The following is an 18,738-nucleotide window of genomic DNA, read 5'->3' on the forward strand; positions in this document are numbered from 1 at the left end:
GGATAAGGGTGTTGGGCCAGGGATAGCTGGGCCAGGAGCAATAAATTGTTAAGGGCTTTTATGAGTCTGAGCAAACCACCAATAACAGTCAATGCCCCTGGATCCTGGCAACTCCAGCTTTAGGTGGCAGAGGATTAAACACATTTTGCCTCAAGGTGAGTCTGTACAGGTCCCCAGTGGTCTCTGAGCCTGCCTCCCAGCTCTGTGAGGAACAGGAGCTGAGCAGAGTGCCTACAGTCACCACACAAAGGGTGTTCAGGGGATTGTAGCCTGAATAGGAAAACTGGCTTGGCTGAGTGGACTGTCCCAGGGTGAGCATCTGGGAATGAGCATATGGGGATGGCAGACTACCACACGCCCCGGAAGCTGGAGGGGAAGGAGGCACCCGGGACAGTAGGTGAGGTTGCCCCAGGTCAACAGCTTCAGATGAGATCCACCTTGAGTCATGATCCTCAGATGCCAAGCCACAGGAACTTCATCACCCACCTCATCATCCAAACTGGAACTTGATGGAAATCACTCCAAAACTATGTGTTGGTGGGTTGTCTTCTTAATACTTGGAAGGAGGTCTTAATACTTGTTCCACTGAAATCATGCTACCTACACCTAGCAAAACATACATCAAAGAAAAACTTCTAACTGGGTATATCACATGCCCACTGTACTAACACACTGGAGAACCCCCAACAACAGGAGGCCCTGGGAGTGTCCCTGACCCACAGGGACTTCAGGTCAAGACCACACCCACCATCCTTTCAAAGTGGAGACAGTCCCCGTAGGAAACAAACTGATGTATAATAAAACTCATCATTTATTTCTCTTCTCCTTACAACATTTCAGCCAGTGAATGGTAGAATTTTGCAGGAATGAGAATTAGAGGCATAGAGGGTTTTGAGATGCAGCGTGGGTCAGGTTTCACTACTCAAGGACCCTAAGACAGGTTTTTGGAAGAAGTGTGTGTGTGTGTGTGTAGGAGCACACTCAGCCACTCCCATGGGCAAGTATGACCACTCCTCTCTTCTTGCTCCCTGGCCCCCTTAACTTGGAAGCCACCTTGCTGGCCCATGGGATTCCTTGATACTTCTGCAATCCAGCTTCTCTGCTCCACCATGCTGTCCCTGCCCAGCTGAGCTGGCCCCCTCAGGGTTCCCTCACAGGACTATGGGCCTCCACTGGCCCCCTCAGCACAGCTCATCCTCTCCAATCTTTCTTTCCAAAGTGAAATCTACCAATGATTACTCTTTGGGTGGCCACATGGGAGACAAGACAGACATACAGACACACATACTTCTTTCTTGTTGCCTTGGCTCACCACCGTTCAATGCCTGGAAGCCTTATTTTCTCCTTGGGTACCTCCACTCAGTCTTTACAACTGTCACCTCCTCCAGGAAGCCATCCCTACTCTTCTTCCCAGGCTGGGTCAGAGCCCAGGCATCTGAGCATACACAGCTCATTCATAGTCCCCCCCAACATTTAAAAGATGACCTGGTTAGGTGTCTGCCTCGCCCACCGCTCTGGGAGCTCTGGGCAAGGGCTGTGGTGGGAGCCTCTGCGCCTCCCTCGAGCTCGAGCACCACCTGGTGCGCGGCGGGAGTCCTGGGGACGTTCCCAGGCTTGCCGGAGGAGCAGCTTCCGAACGAGGCTCTGCCAGGTCCCAGACTCCAGGAAACTCAGCTGTCTCCTCGTAATCTTGGGGGTGCCACATGGAGCCCAGTCCCTTTCAGGCAGGAGCCCACAACAGCTTAACGCTTTGGTGGTGGCCGGCCCGAGGCAGGCACCGGAGGCGGAGGGAGCCCCGTTCCGCTATGGCCGCGAGGAGCGGGCTCTTCGCCCGGGCTCGCGCAAGAAAGCTCCGTGCAGGGTCGGAGTCTGAGCCCGCCGGCCGCTTGGAAGGCTCCTCACGTCCAGGCGCCGCGGTCACGGCTGCGCCGGTTTCCGGCCATGAATTGGGCTTCAGAGTCCGAGCCTCCTGCCGACTCCCGGCTGAGTGCGCTGCAGGCGGGGCGGGGGATGGGCGCCCGCCGAGGTCCGCGCGGCCAGCCAGGGTTCAAGCCCGCGGCCCGGGCTCTGCTCCGAGATGCTCGCGGCGGCCGGCCCCCTTTGGCTCCCCAGGTGTCCCGGGGCCTGGCCCGGCGCCCCGCCCCGGTCTCTCTTCTTGCTCCCCAGGTCCCACTCCACGAGGAACGGTCTGTTTCGGCCGAGGACATGACCCGAGACCCGCGGCTGCTGAGATCGCCAGGGCGCTTCGGGAGCCCCTCGAGGGCAGTTAGCGGCCGGCCCTCCTCCGTTCTCCCGCCCCTGGTGAACCGGAGAAGGAGGCCCGGACAGCCACGGCTCGGCGCGCCGCAGCCCAGGCCGGTCCCCGCCGCCGTGCCGGTCTCCGAGCGTCCCCCGGGCCGGGAGCGTGGAGCACCCGGTGCCCCCTCCGAGCCGCGAGCGGGCGAGCGCCGCGCGGCAAGGCTGAGGCTCCGCAGTCACGTGGTAGAGAGAAGGGCGGAGGGGAGGGAGGCGGGCAGGGAGGGGAGGGGGAGCGGAGCCCAGGGGGAGGGGGAGGGGAGGGGGCGTCCTCCGCAGTTCGCTCCTAGCCGGGGCTCAGACACACAGCCAGCCCAGAGCCGCCACGCCAGCCCGGCCGCCGCCGCCACCGCCTCAGCCTCCCCCGAAGCCGCTCTAGCCGCGGGAAGCGCCGCTGCCACCGCCGCGGGCCGCCCCCGCCGCGCCGGCCTGGGCTCAAGCTGCCAGCGCCGCCGCAGCCGCCACCGGAGCCGGAGCGGGAGCCCGACCGCGCTGGGCTGGGCTGGGCTGGGCTGGGGCGGGCGCAGGGCGCAGGGGCGGGCGCGCGGGGGAAGACGCACGGGCGGGCTCGGCTCTCCCGGGGAGCGGCCCGGGACTGCACCGGGACCAGCGCCTCCCCGCTTCGCGCTGCCCTCGGCCTCGCCCCGGGCCCAGGCGGATGAGCCGCGCGCCCGGGGGACATGGAAGCGCTGACGCTGTGGCTTCTCCCCTGGATATGCCAGTGCGTGTCGGTGCGGGCCGACTCCATCATCCACATCGGTGAGCGTGGCTGGCTGCCGGGCCGAGGCTGGGCGGGGGCCCCAACGGGGAAGGGGGTGCGCGGCGTCCAAACTTGGCGGTTCCCCGGGCCGAGGGGCTCGGCGGGCGGTGCTCCCCCGAAGGGCCGCGCCGCGCCGCCCGGCGGAGGAGCTGTGCACGGGCCGCGCCGCGCTCCCGCTGGCTGCTAGCCGCTCCCCGGGGCTCCGATCTCCGCGCGGGGCCCCGCGGCCTCTGCCGACACTTAGGGCCGAGGCTTCGGAGAACACCGGGATGGACGCGCGTGGAGACCCGCGCCCTTAGAGGGGCCGTCGGCGGGTCGGGAGGTCCTTTCCGCGCAGCTCAGAGCAGCTGGGGGCAGGGGAAGGCACGGCGGGGGGCTAGTCAAGTTGGCAGGGCAAGATCAAAGAGACCGGACCGGAACCGTGTGTGAATGTGTGTGGGTGCGTGTTGTCAGCGTGTGTCGCTGTGTGCGCCTGGCACGGTGTCGGTGTTACTGTGAGAGGGCGTTGGGGTGTGTGGGGCCATCTGAGCGTGTGTTGGTGCGTGCACGACTGTCTGTCAGCCTGTTAGAGTGGACACAGTGTCTGCCTGCTTCTCCGGTGTGTCTGTGTAGCCCTCGGTGTATGTGTGGGTGCGTGTGTATCTGGTTGTGGCGACTGCAGCCCCATCCTGGACAGTCCCAGAGTTTTGCGTGGTCCAAGTCTTGGGGGCCCAGACAGTCTGGGTGCTGGGAGCCGAGGGAAGAAGCGTGGGCAGCGCGGGGTAGGGGGATGCTGAGCGGGAAGAGATGGATAGAGAGAGAGAACCGGGAGAGAAGATGAGAGAACAGAGGAGGAGGGGGCACGCCGAGGGGGAGTGGGCGCGCTGAGGGGGAGTGGGTGGGAGTTGGGAGCAACACGGGAAGAATCTCGGGAAGTTGGGCCGAGTTGGGGGGCTGACAGCGGTCGCTTTGGGAGTCCCTCCGCAGTCGTCTTTCCGGAAGTTGGGAAAGACCAGCGATCACAGGGAAACTGGGGGTTGGGAGGTGTTGAAGGCGAGGAGGACGGGACAGGCGGGGCCGGGGCGTGGAGTGGGGTGGTGAGTACTAGGCCTGAGCTCAGAGAACTACGATTCTGCAGGGGCCCGTGACCAAACCTGCTTCCCGCCCTGGAGGGGTGCGGGTCTCGCGGTCAGCATTGCGGCTCCGGCTCCGGGTGTAGTGAGGAATCGGGGCCTCCCTCCTTCTACCCAGCCCCCAGCTTGAGGGATCACTGGGCCAGCTCCGGGACCTCAGGGACCCTCGGGGCTTGGTGAGGCGGGGTGTGGGTGGCTGACTCCAGAGCTGCCCAGGTTGCGGGACTAGGCTCCGGCTGGTGGGACGCATCTCGGCTGGAAGCGCAGGGTCCGCGGAAGCTGTGATAGGTGCACAAAGCGCCAGCCGGAGGGCGCCCTGGAGGAGCTGTCCGCGGTTCTAGAAAACCCTTCAAGAACAGGTCCTTCTGGGACCCCCAGCCCCGCTAGATCCTAGGCGCCTAGGACACAGTCCCCTTCCCCCACTCCCCTCGACAGACATACAGGAAATGGAAGTGGGGAAGGATGGAGAGTAGGAGGCTGAGCTCAGGGCGCCAGGCCGGGCAGCGTCACAGCCGTCCAAGCTGCAGGCCACCAGAGGCCCCTGCCTAAGGAAGACCCCTCTGCGCAGGAAAGCCAACTGTAGGCCTGCTTCGCTCAGCTCCACTCAGCAGGGGACGTGCATGGCAGAAAGGAGTCATCATTCTGTCCTGGGGTTTGGGTGGGGGACACCACCCTCCCAGGGAACTTCCTGGCTCCTGGGATGGGATTTATGGAAGGCATTTGGGCACTGCCTGGGGCCACCCTAGCTTGGCTTAGTCCCTTTTGTGGGGTATGGCTAGGACATGTGGTGCCTTGGTTGTGAGACACGTGTGTGACCTGGTGGCAGCATGTGAGATGTGCATGTGTAACTCATGTCAACTGTGTGCACGTGTGCGCTGAGGGCTGCTGGGGGGAGGGGAGCATATTCCTGTGCGGGTGGAGATGGGAGAGCCTTATTCTACCCTGCCAAGCTGAAATCCCAGCTCAGACTTCCCACCACCTGGCAATCATCGGTCTGCGAGTGCCTTGACCCTCGGGCTAAGGGAAGCGGGGAGAGGGTTCTTGTCTAGGTCCGGTCTTGATCCCTCCTCTCCTTCAGGTGCCATCTTCGAGGAGAACGCAGCCAAGGACGACAGGGTGTTCCAGTTGGCGGTATCCGACCTGAGCCTCAACGATGACATCCTGCAGAGCGAGAAGATCACCTACTCCATCAAGGTCATCGAGGCCAACAACCCGTTCCAGGCTGTGCAGGAAGGTGAGTGACCGCTGTGCCCAGGGCCCACTGGGACACGGTCTGTGAGGCGTCGCAGCAGTGGGCACTGGCGGGGTTGGGGACGAGCTGGGCCGCGCGGGTCCCCCTCTGCTCCTGGGCAGCCGCGGTGCTACACGCGGTGGCGCGCCTTCCCTGGCCCACCTAGGCAGCGGCGCCAGGACTGCTCTGCGCTGCCGGCTGGCAATGAGAGCCTGCGAGCGCGGGGAGCTGGGCTTCCTGCGGGTTGCGCGCCGCCTTTCGGGCTGTGTGGGCGCGGGTGTGCGCCCAGCGCTGGCTGCGCAGGCGTGCGTGGCTTGGGGCGGTCTTTGTTTCTGGGTGTTTGGGGGTGGGCGTGTCTGCGTGCCGGGTACCTGTGTCGGGCGCACCCCCCCGATCTCGGTGGGCCGGTGTCTTCCTTGCTTCGAGGTGAGGAGCGCCCAGCGCCTGGAGCCCGCCCTGTCTCCTTCTCCCGGGTAGGCGCCCTGGTAGGGTGCGGTGTTTCGCGCCCCACTGCCCCCAGAGCCTCAGCCCGGCGCTTCTCTGCCGCGCTCCCCCACCAGGTTTGGAGGAACGGGTTTCTCTATCGCTGTCCGCGCCGCGGGCGGAGGCGCCACCGCCTGGGCCGGAGGTGGGCGCTGTTCGCCCAGGAAAGGAGCGGAGCTGGGCTAGTCCGGCTGCGGGGAAATCCTAGCCTGCGCCGGGGCCGCCCTTTTCCACGGCCATTGCCTGCGGTCAGGCTCCGCGGCAGGCGCCACAGGTGCGCGGTGAGGGCGTTCGTGACAGCAACTCCCTCTGCTTTCCCTCCTCTCTCCTAGTCCCTCCCCTTCAACCTGACTTTCAGCTCCGGAACCCTGGTTCCTTCTCCAAGCCTCCAGCTTCTTGGTTAAGGCCTAAGGCTCCACCTCTGACACTTACCCAGCTTAAGTCCGTTCTCCTTCCCTCTGCCTTGCTCCCCACAACCATGGGGACTCTGAGGCCAGTGCCCCTCAGTGCTGAGGATAGAAGGGCACAGTTAGTGGTGCAGGATGCAAGGATTCCTTGCTGGAGGAACTGGTAGGGCAGTGTAGAGAGGGCAGTGGGTGTAGTGGGAGGTGGGCTGGCTAAGAGCTCCGGGCCGGTGCTTTCTCCTCAAGCCTCTTGAGCCCAGAGTCCTCTTGCTGCTATGGTACACATGGGCTGCTAGTCTCCCTGGTGCCTGCAAGGACAGGATACCTCGATGATGGCTCTGGTCTGGGTCTGGGGTGTCAGAGCTGGTGTTGGGGAGGTTGTTGTGCTGGAAGGAGGAATTCTGGGGGTCTCCTATTCTTGGGTGCAGCAGAGGAAGGAAAGGGGCCAGCTCTGGGGGCAGGGACCGGGGACTAGTTCTGGGGACTGAAGGTCCAAGGATTTCTTGAGGTGGTTTTACAAACCGGGAGTCCCAAGTGTTTTCTTTGGGCGGGGGGTGAGGCTAACACTGCTTATTATGGGAGCTGCTGCTTCCAGCTGTGACAGATGTCCATTGTCAGATGTCTGTTGAGGTACAGGGAAGAGGAATTCCTGCCCTTCTTTGGTGTCTGGTGCCCCACCAGCAGTCTCTGTCTCCAGACGCCCCCTGTTCTGGACTTCTTTTCAGTGTGCCCTTACCACAGCTCCTTGCAGGTTCTTGGGGTGGGCTCCAGCCAGAGGAGGGCAGGGCCTTCTTAGTGGAAGGAACCCTAACTGGGGTGGGGACCTGGGGTGACAAGCTACAACTTTCACATTGCCTCCTGTTCCCTTGACACTGGCTCCACACACCCCATCTCTGTCGACATTCATTCTTTGTGCTTGGGAGCCGAAGCCACAGTTTGGAAGCACATATTTCCTGGACCCAGGAGCTCCCAGTGTAGTGGAGACCCTGCCTGTGTTCCATGTCTGGTGACACACCTCTGTTGACTCCCCTCTGCAGTGTTGAGTATCCAAGCTCATTCATTTTGCCCCTGAATGATGCCCGTTCACTCCCATCAGCAGTTCCCCAGGGACTAAACATGGTGCTCTTGCACAAGGTTGCCACCTCATGCAGGTAACATACAAGGATGAACCGGGCAGCTGGTTCCTGTGGTACCTGGAGTATAGGGCCTGAAGAGGTCATCTCCATTAAAAGGAGAAGCTGTCACACAACTTTAACAGATTTTGCCTTTGGGAGTGAAAATCCTACTGTTGTAGACATGCTGATTTATTTTTTTAAGAGGAACCCCAAATCTGGACCTTAATGTAAAATTTGATTTAAAGCTGTCATCAACTAATAAAGCAATGTAAACAACACAGCACAAGCCACACAAAACATAGCTATGGGTGATTCAACCTGTAAGCTCCTCAAAGCAACTTTGTCCTGGGGACAAATGTTCCACCCAGGGGCCTTTTCTGGGTCTTGGTTTCTCTGTTTGTATAACTGGAAAAATGTCTCAGGCTCCAAGGATGGCAGGCTGACACGGTCTCTGTGGGGTGTGAGAGTGAGTGTTTCTGCATGTCTGGAAGTAGGGAGTTAGATTCTGGTGGTTGATAGTTGTCGAAGGAGAGAGACACTGGCCAGGTATTGTTGCTGGGCTGCCTACTGCCCAGAGAGTTTGTGCTGGTGAAAGCTGGCATTTACTTTCATTTTATGAGTCTGAAATCCATTGTTATCCTGTGACCTTGCATAGCCCTTGGATGCCTACAAGGGATGGGAGGAGCCAGCCCTGGAAGGCCTCTGGGAGGGGCAGAGCAGTGCTCATCAGCCTCCTTTTCCCTTGCCTGGGGCTCTGCTGCAGGTACTCAGCTCTCTGGATGTCCTTCCTTGGCTGTACTCTGTGGGGTGCTTTTCCATCACCGGGCTTGATCCCTGCTTGATGAATGGCTTATCTCTCACTGCTGGGCCTGGACATTCATTGCAGCAGGACATGGGTTGTCGATACAGGTTGAGTAGGAAAGAAAAAGAGTTTTAGTAGGGGAGTGGTCAGGGATGGAGAGCAAAGGCAGATGGGGGCTCGATCTCCAACATTGACTGGACAAGGCCACAGTGACCTCTCAGTAGAGTGGTGCTGTAGCTGTTTTGGTCTGAGAGGCAGTGCCATGCAACGATAAGAGCTTGGTGGAGCCTAAAGAGTTTCAGTTCCCGTCTTGTCTTCACTCGCCGTGTGACCCTGGAGCCCTGCTCTGAGCTGCTGTTTCCAGATCTGTTCGAAGGGAATAATCATAGGATTTGCCTCATGGGATTGTGAGGATTAAATGAGATGAGACGTGTGTAAATCGTCTGCATAAGGCCTGAGGTGGGTGTTCTGTAAACAGTAATTCCCTTTCCATTCCTTGACCCAACCGTGAATCCATCTCAGCTTCTCTTGAGGCTGTTGATATTTTCAGCTACACCATTTTTTTAAGCTAGTGAATTCCTTGAGAGAGGACCCAAACTGACCTTTTCATTTTTAGCTCTTACTTTTTTTCCCTGATTATAAAAGAAAATGCATTGCAGCAATGAGCATGTATTAATATAAAAATATAAAAAAGAAAAAGGGCAATGTGTGCTTATTATGTAAAATGTGGAAGGTACAGGAAAGCATCAAGAAGCAGAACAAAATTGCTCTGAATTGCATTAGTGTTGATTCTTTCTAGTCTTTCCCCCACCACTGTATTTTATAAAGTTTGAGAGCTCCCATTCTGTTCAGTTTTATATCCTGTTTTTTTTCCCCCATTTAACATCATTGGCCTTTTCTGAAATCACTGTGAACTATTTGTAAACATTACTTTTAGTAACTGCATACATTTCTCAATGTTCAAAACTTTTTTTTTTTAAAGGAACTATTTATGCTGAGATATGCAGAATTAAATATTCCTGAACAAAACAAGAAACTTGGCCTGGATATATTGGTCCTAAGATTTATACTTAACAATTTCTTTAGGCTGACTTTTAACAAGCTCCTTACAAGCACTGCCTTTTAGGACATTTGGTCAATTTATGGAAAAGAATGGATCACACAATAAAATATCCATTTGATAAGGATTGAAAGTTAGCAAATAACACAGAAAGGACATTTAAATCTCTAAAATGTTACATCTTAGATTTAGCTGGCAAAGTCCATATTAACAAATAGTGTGAAAATTTGTCTTCTAGATACTAAAAGAGATCCTAATTTGTTAAATAAAAAAAATTTCAGATTGTCGTAAAGTGCCTGCTCAAGTAGGAGGTTATATAAAAATGCATATAATTTATATAAAAGAACTGGCTGAGCACGAGTCTTCTCATTTCCCAGCATTACTTTTTACTGTGAGTAAAAGACGTGAGTTATTGGATATGCTGTAGATATACCTGTCGCAGTGTGGAGGGATAACAGTTTAGGGAAGAGGCAGAAAAAAGGAATGCATGCAAGTGAGGCAATATTCCTTTTAGTTATCATAAGCACAAAAGGGTTCTAGGAAGACATAAACATTACCAAGAATAGCTTGTGGTTCACAGAATGAAACAATGAAATAAAATAAAAATGAAACCCAGAGAGCTTGTTGGTGCCCATGTGGAGGCCTTGCTCAGTTTATATCCGTTACCTCCTAAGTGGTCACTCTGCCCCTCACTGGCCACACTGGTATCTAGACATTCTGCTAGCTCTGATGGCTTCCGGCATCTTCCTTGGCTTCCATTCAGAATTATAGAGAATTGTGGGTCCCATCGAGGCCACACCCTTGCAGTCCTGCAGGCAGCCTCACCAGACACTGTCAGAGGCTGTCTGATGTGATGTCCGTGTCTTCCTAAAGATGCTGTAGACCCCTTATTCCCATCCTGTCAGCTGTATTAGTTTTCTTGTGGTGCTGAAACAAATTTTACCCCAAATTTAGTTGGTTAGATCAACACACATTTATTCTCTTGCAGTTCTGCAGGTCAGAAGCCTAACATGGGTCTTGCTGGGCTAAAATCTGGGTCTTTCTGGAGGCTGGAGGAGAGAATTGTTTCCTGGCCTTCTCTAGCTTCTGAAGGCTGCTGGGTTCCTCAGCCCCTGGCCCTTTCCTCCATTTTCAAGGCCAGCAATGGCGGGTCAAGGCCTTCTCACATCCTCTCATGCTGACCTGGCTTCTGTCATCACGTCTCCTTCTCTGACTCTTCTTCCTCCCTTTTCCACTTGGCTCCCTCTTTCAAAGACCTTTGTGGTTATATTGGGCCCACCTGGATGATCCCAGATAATCTCCTCATTTTTATTATTATTATTTTTTGAGACAGAGTCTCGCTCTGTCGCCCAGGCTGGAGTGCACTGGTGCGATCTCAGTTCACTGCAAGCTCCGCCTCCTGGGTTCACACTATTCTCCTGCCTCAGCCTCCCGAGTAGCTGGGACTACAGGCGCCCGCCACCACACCAGGCTATTTTCTGTATTTTTAGTAGAGACGGGCTTTCACTGTGTTAGCCAGGATGGTCTCAATCTCCTGACCTCGTGATCCACCCACCTTGGCCTCCTGAAATGCTGGGATTACAGGCGTGAGCCACCGCACCCAGCCCTCCCTATTTTAAGGATAGCTGGTTTGCAAGCTTAATGCTGTCTGCAACCTGTGCCATGTAGCCTAGCATATTCACAGATATGGGGATTAGGATGTAGACATCTTTTTTTTTTTTTTTTTTTTTTTTTTTTTTTTTTTTTTGAGACGGAGTCTCGCTCTGTCGCCCAGGCTGGAGTGCAGTGGCGCTATCTCGGCTCACTGCAAGCTCCGCCTCCCGGGTTCCCGCCATTCTCCTGCCTCAGCCTCCCGAGTAGCTGGGACTACAGGCGCCCGCCACCTCGCCCGGCTAATTTTTTTGTATTTTTAGTAGAGACGGGGTTTCATTGTGTTAGCCAGGATGGTCTCGATCTCCTGACCTCGTGATCCGCCCGTCTCGGCCTCCCAAAGTGCTGGGATTACAGGCTTGAGCCACCGCGCCCGGCCGGATGTAGACATCTTTATGGGCCATTATTCTGCTACCACGTTGGCACACCTGTCTTTGCCCAATGTAGCCAATGTGCACTGTCCACCTCCACTTTCCTTCCACCCTGATAATCTTTTGCATGCTTGACTGCACTCTTGCTTACTGGGGGGCATCCTCTTGTCTTCGTTGGGCTTGCTACAGTCACCTGGGATGGATAGCTATGTTTCCTTTCCATTTCTACAAAGCTCACTCTGGAAGCATCACACTGTAAGCTTGTGGGGCCTCCACAGACTTAACCTGTGTTCTCCAATGACATGCCAGCTTCTTTTCCTGGGCTTGGCTGCTGCTTGTGCATAAGGAAGTTCCTGGAGGAAACTGCTGTTTGAATAGTCAGACTGTAAGTTGGTGCTGCCGCTTGGACCCAGGGCCTCTTTTCTGCCTGGGTAGGTTGTTCTTCAGAACCTCACCATCTCTGCCCATGCCTACCTAGAGCCCAAGGGAGGGCCCTCATTGAAGTCAATCTTACTTTGCTGCCTGGGGTCCCACTGAGAGCTGTTATTCCTGGGACCCCTCAAGGGCTACTGCCAGTGATAACAGCTGTGGATAAGGCTGCAGGCATTGATAGTCTGGAGTTAGGCATTGGGTCCCCTCTCTGGATTTCCCACAAACCTGTGCTGAATTCACGGTGTCAGGGTGCTGAACTCATAGGCGTCAGGGTTCTCCTTCATTCTGGAGTCACTCCTGTGCAGGTGCACACACACGCATGTGCAACACACACACATGCATGCATATACTCCGGCACACACACATCCACATGTACTCAAGAGCACACACACATGCACACATGCATGGGGACACACACACTTTCTCATTTTTATAGACTACACTCCGGCACCACCCACTTCCTCAAATTTTGGGTTCAAGAGGCTCCCTTCATTCCTTATTGCCATGGCTCGACTCTCTAGATTGGGAGGTTGGACTTAACTGGCAATGAGCAGATGGACACCTCATGCCAGGCGTGTGGGAGAGGCCATGGATCATACTGCCTCTGAGCTGCTGCTGTTCCTAGTCCTGGGCTGGCCTGTGATAGCCCCTTTCTCTGGGGTGCTCCCCTCTCTGACAGGCATTGGGCCCAGGAAGGCAGTTGGGTCTGTGTCCAGCATCTCAGCTAGGCTGTCTGAGCCCTTCCTCCCAGCCTGTAAACAGCCAGTTTCCTGGCCAATGGCCACAGTTGAGAAAGAAGAACCCAGAGTTCCCCCTTCTGGACCTGAGGTGTGGGCAGGGTGGCCTGGAAGGGATGAGATGGCACCTTCCGTTTCTAGGTCTAGGACATGAGTACTTTGACAGTTTTCCTGCTGGGGCCATTTCTCCAGGTTTCTCTTGGGGGCCAGCTAAGGCTGTCCCTCATCACTCATAGTCACCTCTTGTAATGGCACACAGACTCTCTTTCCCAATTCTTGTAGCTGCCAGGTTGAAATTCTCTAGCTTTGTCCTCACAGCAGCTGTCTTCCATCTTCACTGAGTCTTCTACTGCCCAGGAAATGCTGTTGCCTAACAACTCAGAGCATCCCATCTGCCCTGTCTCTTCCCAGATCATTTCTAACCCATTCCATCCCTGGATGTGATTCTTTTTACACTTGGTTACCCATGGCCATGCCTGTGGGTCTCCACCCTTTGGTTTTGCTCTGTGTTTCCCATTATATGAGTCAGGGGAGACTAAGTTATGCTGCAGTAACAAACAATCCAAAACTCCCAGCAGCTTGCACGACACAGTATTTCCTGCTCCTACTGTGTGTCCATTGCCGGTCAGTGGGGAGCTTGGCTCCTCATGGTCACTTCACTTGGTTGTTGCCAGTTGCCGTGCCAGAGGGGAAGAGAGCTCTGGGGGGCTCAGCCTGGATGTGCCCACATCACTTCTGCTTATGACTCATTGGCTGCAACCAGTCATATGGCCGCAGCCAGTCACAGGGGATCCAGGAAGCACAGCCTTACTATGTGCCTGGAAGCAGAGAGAACTGGAAACAACTGGTGAGCAACAGAAATGCCTATTTCCCATTCATGTCGAAACAGCCTTCCTGTTTCCTTGGCGATTCATTAAAACAATAGCAACAAACAAAAGCCAAAAACAATTTTAGGTATTGGATGCTAGGTTGGGTGGAATCCATGGCTCCCATCGATTCCCCATTGTGTACTCAGCAACTTGTCCCTCCTCTGCAGACCTCTGGGCAGCCCTTCCTTGTGCTGGGAAGTCAGGAAGCCAGAGTCCCCAGCCCCGGCTGGGGTTGCACCTCTGCTTTTCTCCATGTCTGCCAATCTTGTGCTCTGTAAACTAGCGCCTGGACAATCCCAGCTCTCAGAAGCGTTGAGCTAGTCATGAGGTGAAGATTGGGTTCTCGGCCCAGCCACCGACAGGACCAGCACCCATGACCTCCCCCTGTCCCCGTAGTTGGACTTGGCAAGTCTGCACTTTCCACGGCTTCAGCCCTGTGGCCCTGTCCCTCGTATAGACTCCCACGCCTTGCCCCTGCTGCCCTGTGAAGCGGCAGCCCTCTCCTGCTAATGGCAGTGGGCTGGGGCAGAGACCACGCATCTCTCTGCCGTTGCTGGCCTGTGACAGCCCCTTTCTCTGGGGTGCTGCCCTCTCTGACAGGCATTGGGCCCAGGAAGGCAGCTGGGTCTGTGTCCAACATCTCAGCTAGACTCTCTGAGCCCTTCCTCCCAGCCCGTAAACAGCCAGTTTCCTGGCGGATGGCCACGGTTGAAGAAAGGAGAACCCAGAGTTCCCCTTTCTGGGCCTGAGGTGCGGGCAGGGTGGTCCGGAGGGGATGAGATGGCCCCTTTTGTTTCTAGGTCCAAGCTGTGGGCAGTGTAGGTTACCAGTGGGTGAGGTGGAGGGTGTTAGCTGGGGGCCTAGGGTGGTCCTGAGCCCAGGCTGCCCCTCCTCCTCCACCCAGGTGTGGGACATGTGGCCCTGATGGCCCCATCTTTCCAGTTTTCCCTCACACTCGTCCCTCGACAGACTCTAGGTGAGGCAGCTGTGCTCTGCGACTGCATCTCCACCTGATCCGCCCCGGTTCCCCACTGTGCTCAGCCTGGCCCTTACCCATGTCTCCGCCGGAGCATCCGTGTGGTGTCCAGGAGCTGAGGGGGTGGGAGTGTAGTGGCTGTCCCTCACACAGACTGGGGCTCCCATCCCTGCTCTGCTTTCTGACTCTGGGTGGGCAACCTTGGTTTCCATGACTGTAAAATGGAACAGAGGACAGCTGAGAGGATCAGTTGAGGAAACGCACTAGAATAGCCCAGCCCAGGGCTAGCACAGGGCAGTGACTGGGTGAAGAGGCGGAGGTGGCTGTGATCTTACTAGCTTGAGTGGTCTATGGTGGAGACTTGTCCTCCTCTCACTTCCTGCCCTGGGCTGGGCAGTGTGAGCAGGTTCCCACAGCCTTGGCCCCACTTAGGGCGGTGGAGATGTGTGGCTTGGAGTTGAGCCCCAGCCATTCTGGGTGCCTCAGGAGAGCAGGGAAGGAGGTCAGTGTTGACCACATGGCTCATATGGAGGCTGCTCAGAGCCGTCCATATGGGCTGGGACTCTGGGAACCTGTGGACTGTCACGGCACGGTATTTCCATCTTGCTGTGGCCTTGTCTGCTCTGAGTGCATGAAGTGGCCAGAATCCCACTGGCCTGCCCCTGCCTCCGTAGGACCTGGCCATAGGGCAGGCCTACCTTGCTCTATTTGGTGGAAAGGGGTCAGGCAGGTATGGGTTCAGTTCCCAAATCTGACTCATTAGCTGTGTGTTCTCGAACAGATCACTTTCCCTCTCTGACCCTCAGTCTCAACCTCTGTGAAATGGGGCTGCCTTGGGGTTGTGGTGGTGGATCTAGAGAGGATGTACTGCTGGCAGGAGGGAGGCTGTGGTGAGCGACAGTCCACCATGGTGCCCGAGAGAGGGGTGCTTAGTGCCTTGGGGCTCATTCTTGCATTGAGGGCATGGGTGCTGGCACATAGTATGTTCAGGAGGCATTCGTTCTTGTTGTGTCTTGGCCACAATGTTTTCCATCCTCCTAGGACCCTCCCTGCCAAGGTACACGACACCTCTTGGTCTCTGGGTCCTGTCTGGGTGCTAGCAATCCCCAGGTCAGGGCTGAGACACAGGCCTTGCTGCCTGGAGCTCTGGGCCCAGCCCACCCATGGCAGTTTATAGTGCCCCTATAAACTGGGTCCTGGCCTGGCCTGGAAGGCCATCTCCTTGCTCTCTGTCCCTCATGGCACTCCTCCTGCTCAGTCCAGGGTGGAGACTTGAGGTCCTACTGTGGCTCTGCTCCTGGCCTGGGGTCGTGGGCCTTCTTCTGCCTTTTCATCTGAGTGCCCAGAGGTGTGGTGAGCCATGGAGTGGCCCCACTCTGGCCTCTGGTCTGGGCTCTGGGCTCAGAGCTCTGAGGCCTGACCTGAGCTCTGGGCTGAGCCCCCCTCCCAACAGTGCTCCATCTTCAGTGGCCAGTGTCAGATGCTGAGGTGGCCTTGATTCAGCTGGGCTCTAGGGTTCCTGCCACCTTCCCTGCCGTGGCTGTAACATCCAGTGCTGCTCCTCCTCTGTCCCAGGAGGTTCCCAGGGTACCTGCCCTCACTCACCTCTCCCACAGGGTTCTGGTAACTAAAACAACTCTGTGGGCCACCCCCAAGTCCTGTGGTTTGCCAGCCTGGGCCTGGAGAGCTGAGGGTGGGTCTCTCCTTATCACAGAACCCCAACTGGAGCTGGCCTAAGGCTTGCTGCTGGGGTCCAGCTCTGCGCAGGGACCTGAGCCTCAGCTCTGGGCATCTACTGTGCACCTGATAAAGACTTTGGAGGGCTGAGCCACCACACTGCTGGAACGGGTTCCTCCTGTTCCAGGAGGAACATGGCCATAGGTGCCCTGGAGAGTCCAGCAGTGTGATGGCTCAGCCCTCCAAAAGGCTTTTGGGGGCTCTGGTGTGGTGGGCAGTGCTGAGCAGGTGTGTATGTACACAGGGACATGCACACACAAGGAGACTGTTGCAGACACCCATGCTGCCTGGGTATGTTTAGCAGAAAGAGCCAAGGCTTCCAGCTGCTGCTTGGAGCACTGCTAGCTCCCTCACACTCCTCCTGGACTCACGTGAGGTTCCAGTTGGGAGGTGGCATCCTCAGGGTGCATCCCAGCACCCACAGGAGACTGACCTGGCCATGTGCTCCCCTTGCCTTGTGTTTCCTTTGACTTGTTGGTGATGCCTCCTGGAGGCTGTGGACTGTGGGGAGGGAGGGACTGGGTTGCTTTTGTTTCCTGTGGTATCCTCAGCTCTAAGGGCAGTTTGTAGTGCACACTCAATAAATACATTTTCCTCTCCCTCCTGGGGCACATTCCTGGCCTTAGATGTGTAGACCTGACTCCGGGGCCCTCAGAGATCATCCAATGGGATGGTCATTGCAGTGGTGGTCACTTAACTTGGCCAAGGTCAGGAGGAGGCCACGGACAGCACCTTAAGTGCTTCTTCATTGTCCGTGTCACCTGTGGCATCTCAGCATCATGCTAGTGGGATGAGAGGGAGCCAGTCTGCCTACCACCCCAGGGAGTGGCCCTCTTGGGGTCTCAGCTATACAGGTCAGCAGATGTCAGAGTTCTTGTGTCCAGAGCTGAGGGGGCCATGCAAAGCCAAGGCCAGAGTGGGGGAAGGTCTAGAAGTGTTATGGACTGAATGTTTGTTTTCCCTAATTTTATATCAAAGCCCTTAACCCCCAATGTGATGGCATTGCAGGCAGGGCCTTGGGAGGCAATTAGGTTTAGATGGGGTCATGAGGGTGGGGCCCTCATGATGGGATTAGTGGCCTTATAAGAAGAGACACCAAAGAGCTTGCTGTGTCTCTTTGCTATGTGAGGATGCAGCAAGAAGGCAGCCGTCTGCAAGCCAGGAAGACAGCCCTCACCAGGAACCAACCATGCTGGCACCCTGATCTTAGACTTTCAGCTTCCAGAACTGTCTGTTGAGAAAATAAATTAGTCTGTTGTTTAATCCACCTGGTCTATGGTGTTTTGTTTTAGCAACCAGAGCAGACTAAGACAGGAGAGGAAGGGCTGTGAGCAAACTCTGGCCTGGGGCTAGACCTGGCCAGGCACCGACTGCCTGAGGGAGCATGGGCCAGCCTGCTTTGTCAGGGCTACAGTGCCCAAATTTCTCAAATCCAGCCTTGAACCACATGAGCTGAAGATCCGTGTACCTCTAAGGATTGGTGACTCTCATCTCGGACAGTCTTTATGCTGAGCTGTATTTTTAGTAGAGATGGAGTTTCACCATGTTGGTCAGGCTGGTATCAAACTCCTGACCCTGTGATCCACCCGCCTTGGCCTCCTAAAGTGCTGGGATTACAGGTGTGAGCCACTGCGCCCAGCCCCTTTTGAACACAGGGTCCCTGGGACATAACTCGCAGAGCCTCAGCATTCCTTCCTGTACACTTGGGATACTGGTGCCCCCACTTAATGGGCTGTCTTTGAGAACAAATGAAGTAATGACTGCAGAGGACTTAGCATGTCCCTGGCACAAAGGAGGTGCTCAGTAAAGAGCAGCTACAGTTATTGTCCTCGCGATGTCACCTGGCCAGTGCAGAGGGATGGGAATGGTCACTGCTTGTTCAGGATACTCTGCTGATGTTGATGAAGCCAAAGAGGACACTGGCTTCCCAAATCACTGCCTGCTGTGGCTCTGGGTAAACCTCTGATCCTCAGGCTCTGGGATCTTCTCCCAATAAAAGGCGGTGCATCAGACACCCCTGCCAATGCTCATGCAGCTGGCTATTTGACTCCAAATGTGGACTGTACACTGACTCCTTTAGTCCAGTGTGTTCAGAGCTCTGCGAATCTCATGCTTACTTTCTAGAGGTAGCTGGCTGTCTTTCCCAGCCCCAGCCACCTTGCAGGGAGGCCTGTGCTGCCCTCACTGACCTCAGAAATGTCCAGCAGGCTGGACCTAGACCTGATCCCTCAGTTCACCTCCCCAGCCTGCCCTGTGGCTTGACACTGGGTCACAGACCAGCTCCTACGTGTGCTACAAGAATCCCAGAAATCCCATTAGCCCATGCGTGTCTGCACCTGACTCAGTCCTGCACACTTTTTCTATCCACATACACTGTCTCGTGCATGTTTCATGTAGCCACGGGATGCTGGAGTTGGCTGAGGTCCTGGAGCCATTTCAGCTAATCCTCCTTTCATTGTAGAAGCCTCATGGACAGTCACCTGGGTGGTGCTTGCAGCTGGCCCAGGAATCTCACTCGGGAAAGGAATGTGGTGAGCTTGGCAGCGTCTGCCATACTGCAGGCTCCTGGTGATTGCTTGTTCAAAAGCAGAGGCATCTGCATGTTCTCACTCATGTGGGAGCTAAACACATTGAACTCATAGAAGTAGAGAGTACAATACAGGTTACTAGAGCCTGGGGAGGGCAGGGGAAAGGAGGATAGGGA

General features: G+C 56.0%; 1 protein-coding gene across 2 annotated transcripts in view; it reads left to right on the forward strand.

Annotated features, from left to right (window-relative positions):
- Positions 1-2,853: 2,853 nt before the first annotated feature.
- Positions 2,854-18,738, forward strand: part of GRID1 (glutamate ionotropic receptor delta type subunit 1) — a 783,526-nt gene continuing 767,641 nt past the window's right edge. Inside the window, exons 1-2 of one of the 2 annotated variants that reach the window (XM_015147073.3) lie at positions 2,854-3,054; positions 5,246-5,401. In XM_015147073.3, the coding sequence (XP_015002559.1) occupies positions 2,976-3,054; positions 5,246-5,401 (235 nt within the window). In that variant the 5' untranslated portion in view covers positions 2,854-2,975. 2 annotated transcript variants of the gene reach the window in all.

This window comes from Macaca mulatta, chromosome 9, assembly GCF_049350105.2.
Source record: "Macaca mulatta isolate MMU2019108-1 chromosome 9, T2T-MMU8v2.0, whole genome shotgun sequence".
Taxonomy (NCBI): domain Eukaryota; kingdom Metazoa; phylum Chordata; class Mammalia; order Primates; family Cercopithecidae; genus Macaca; species Macaca mulatta.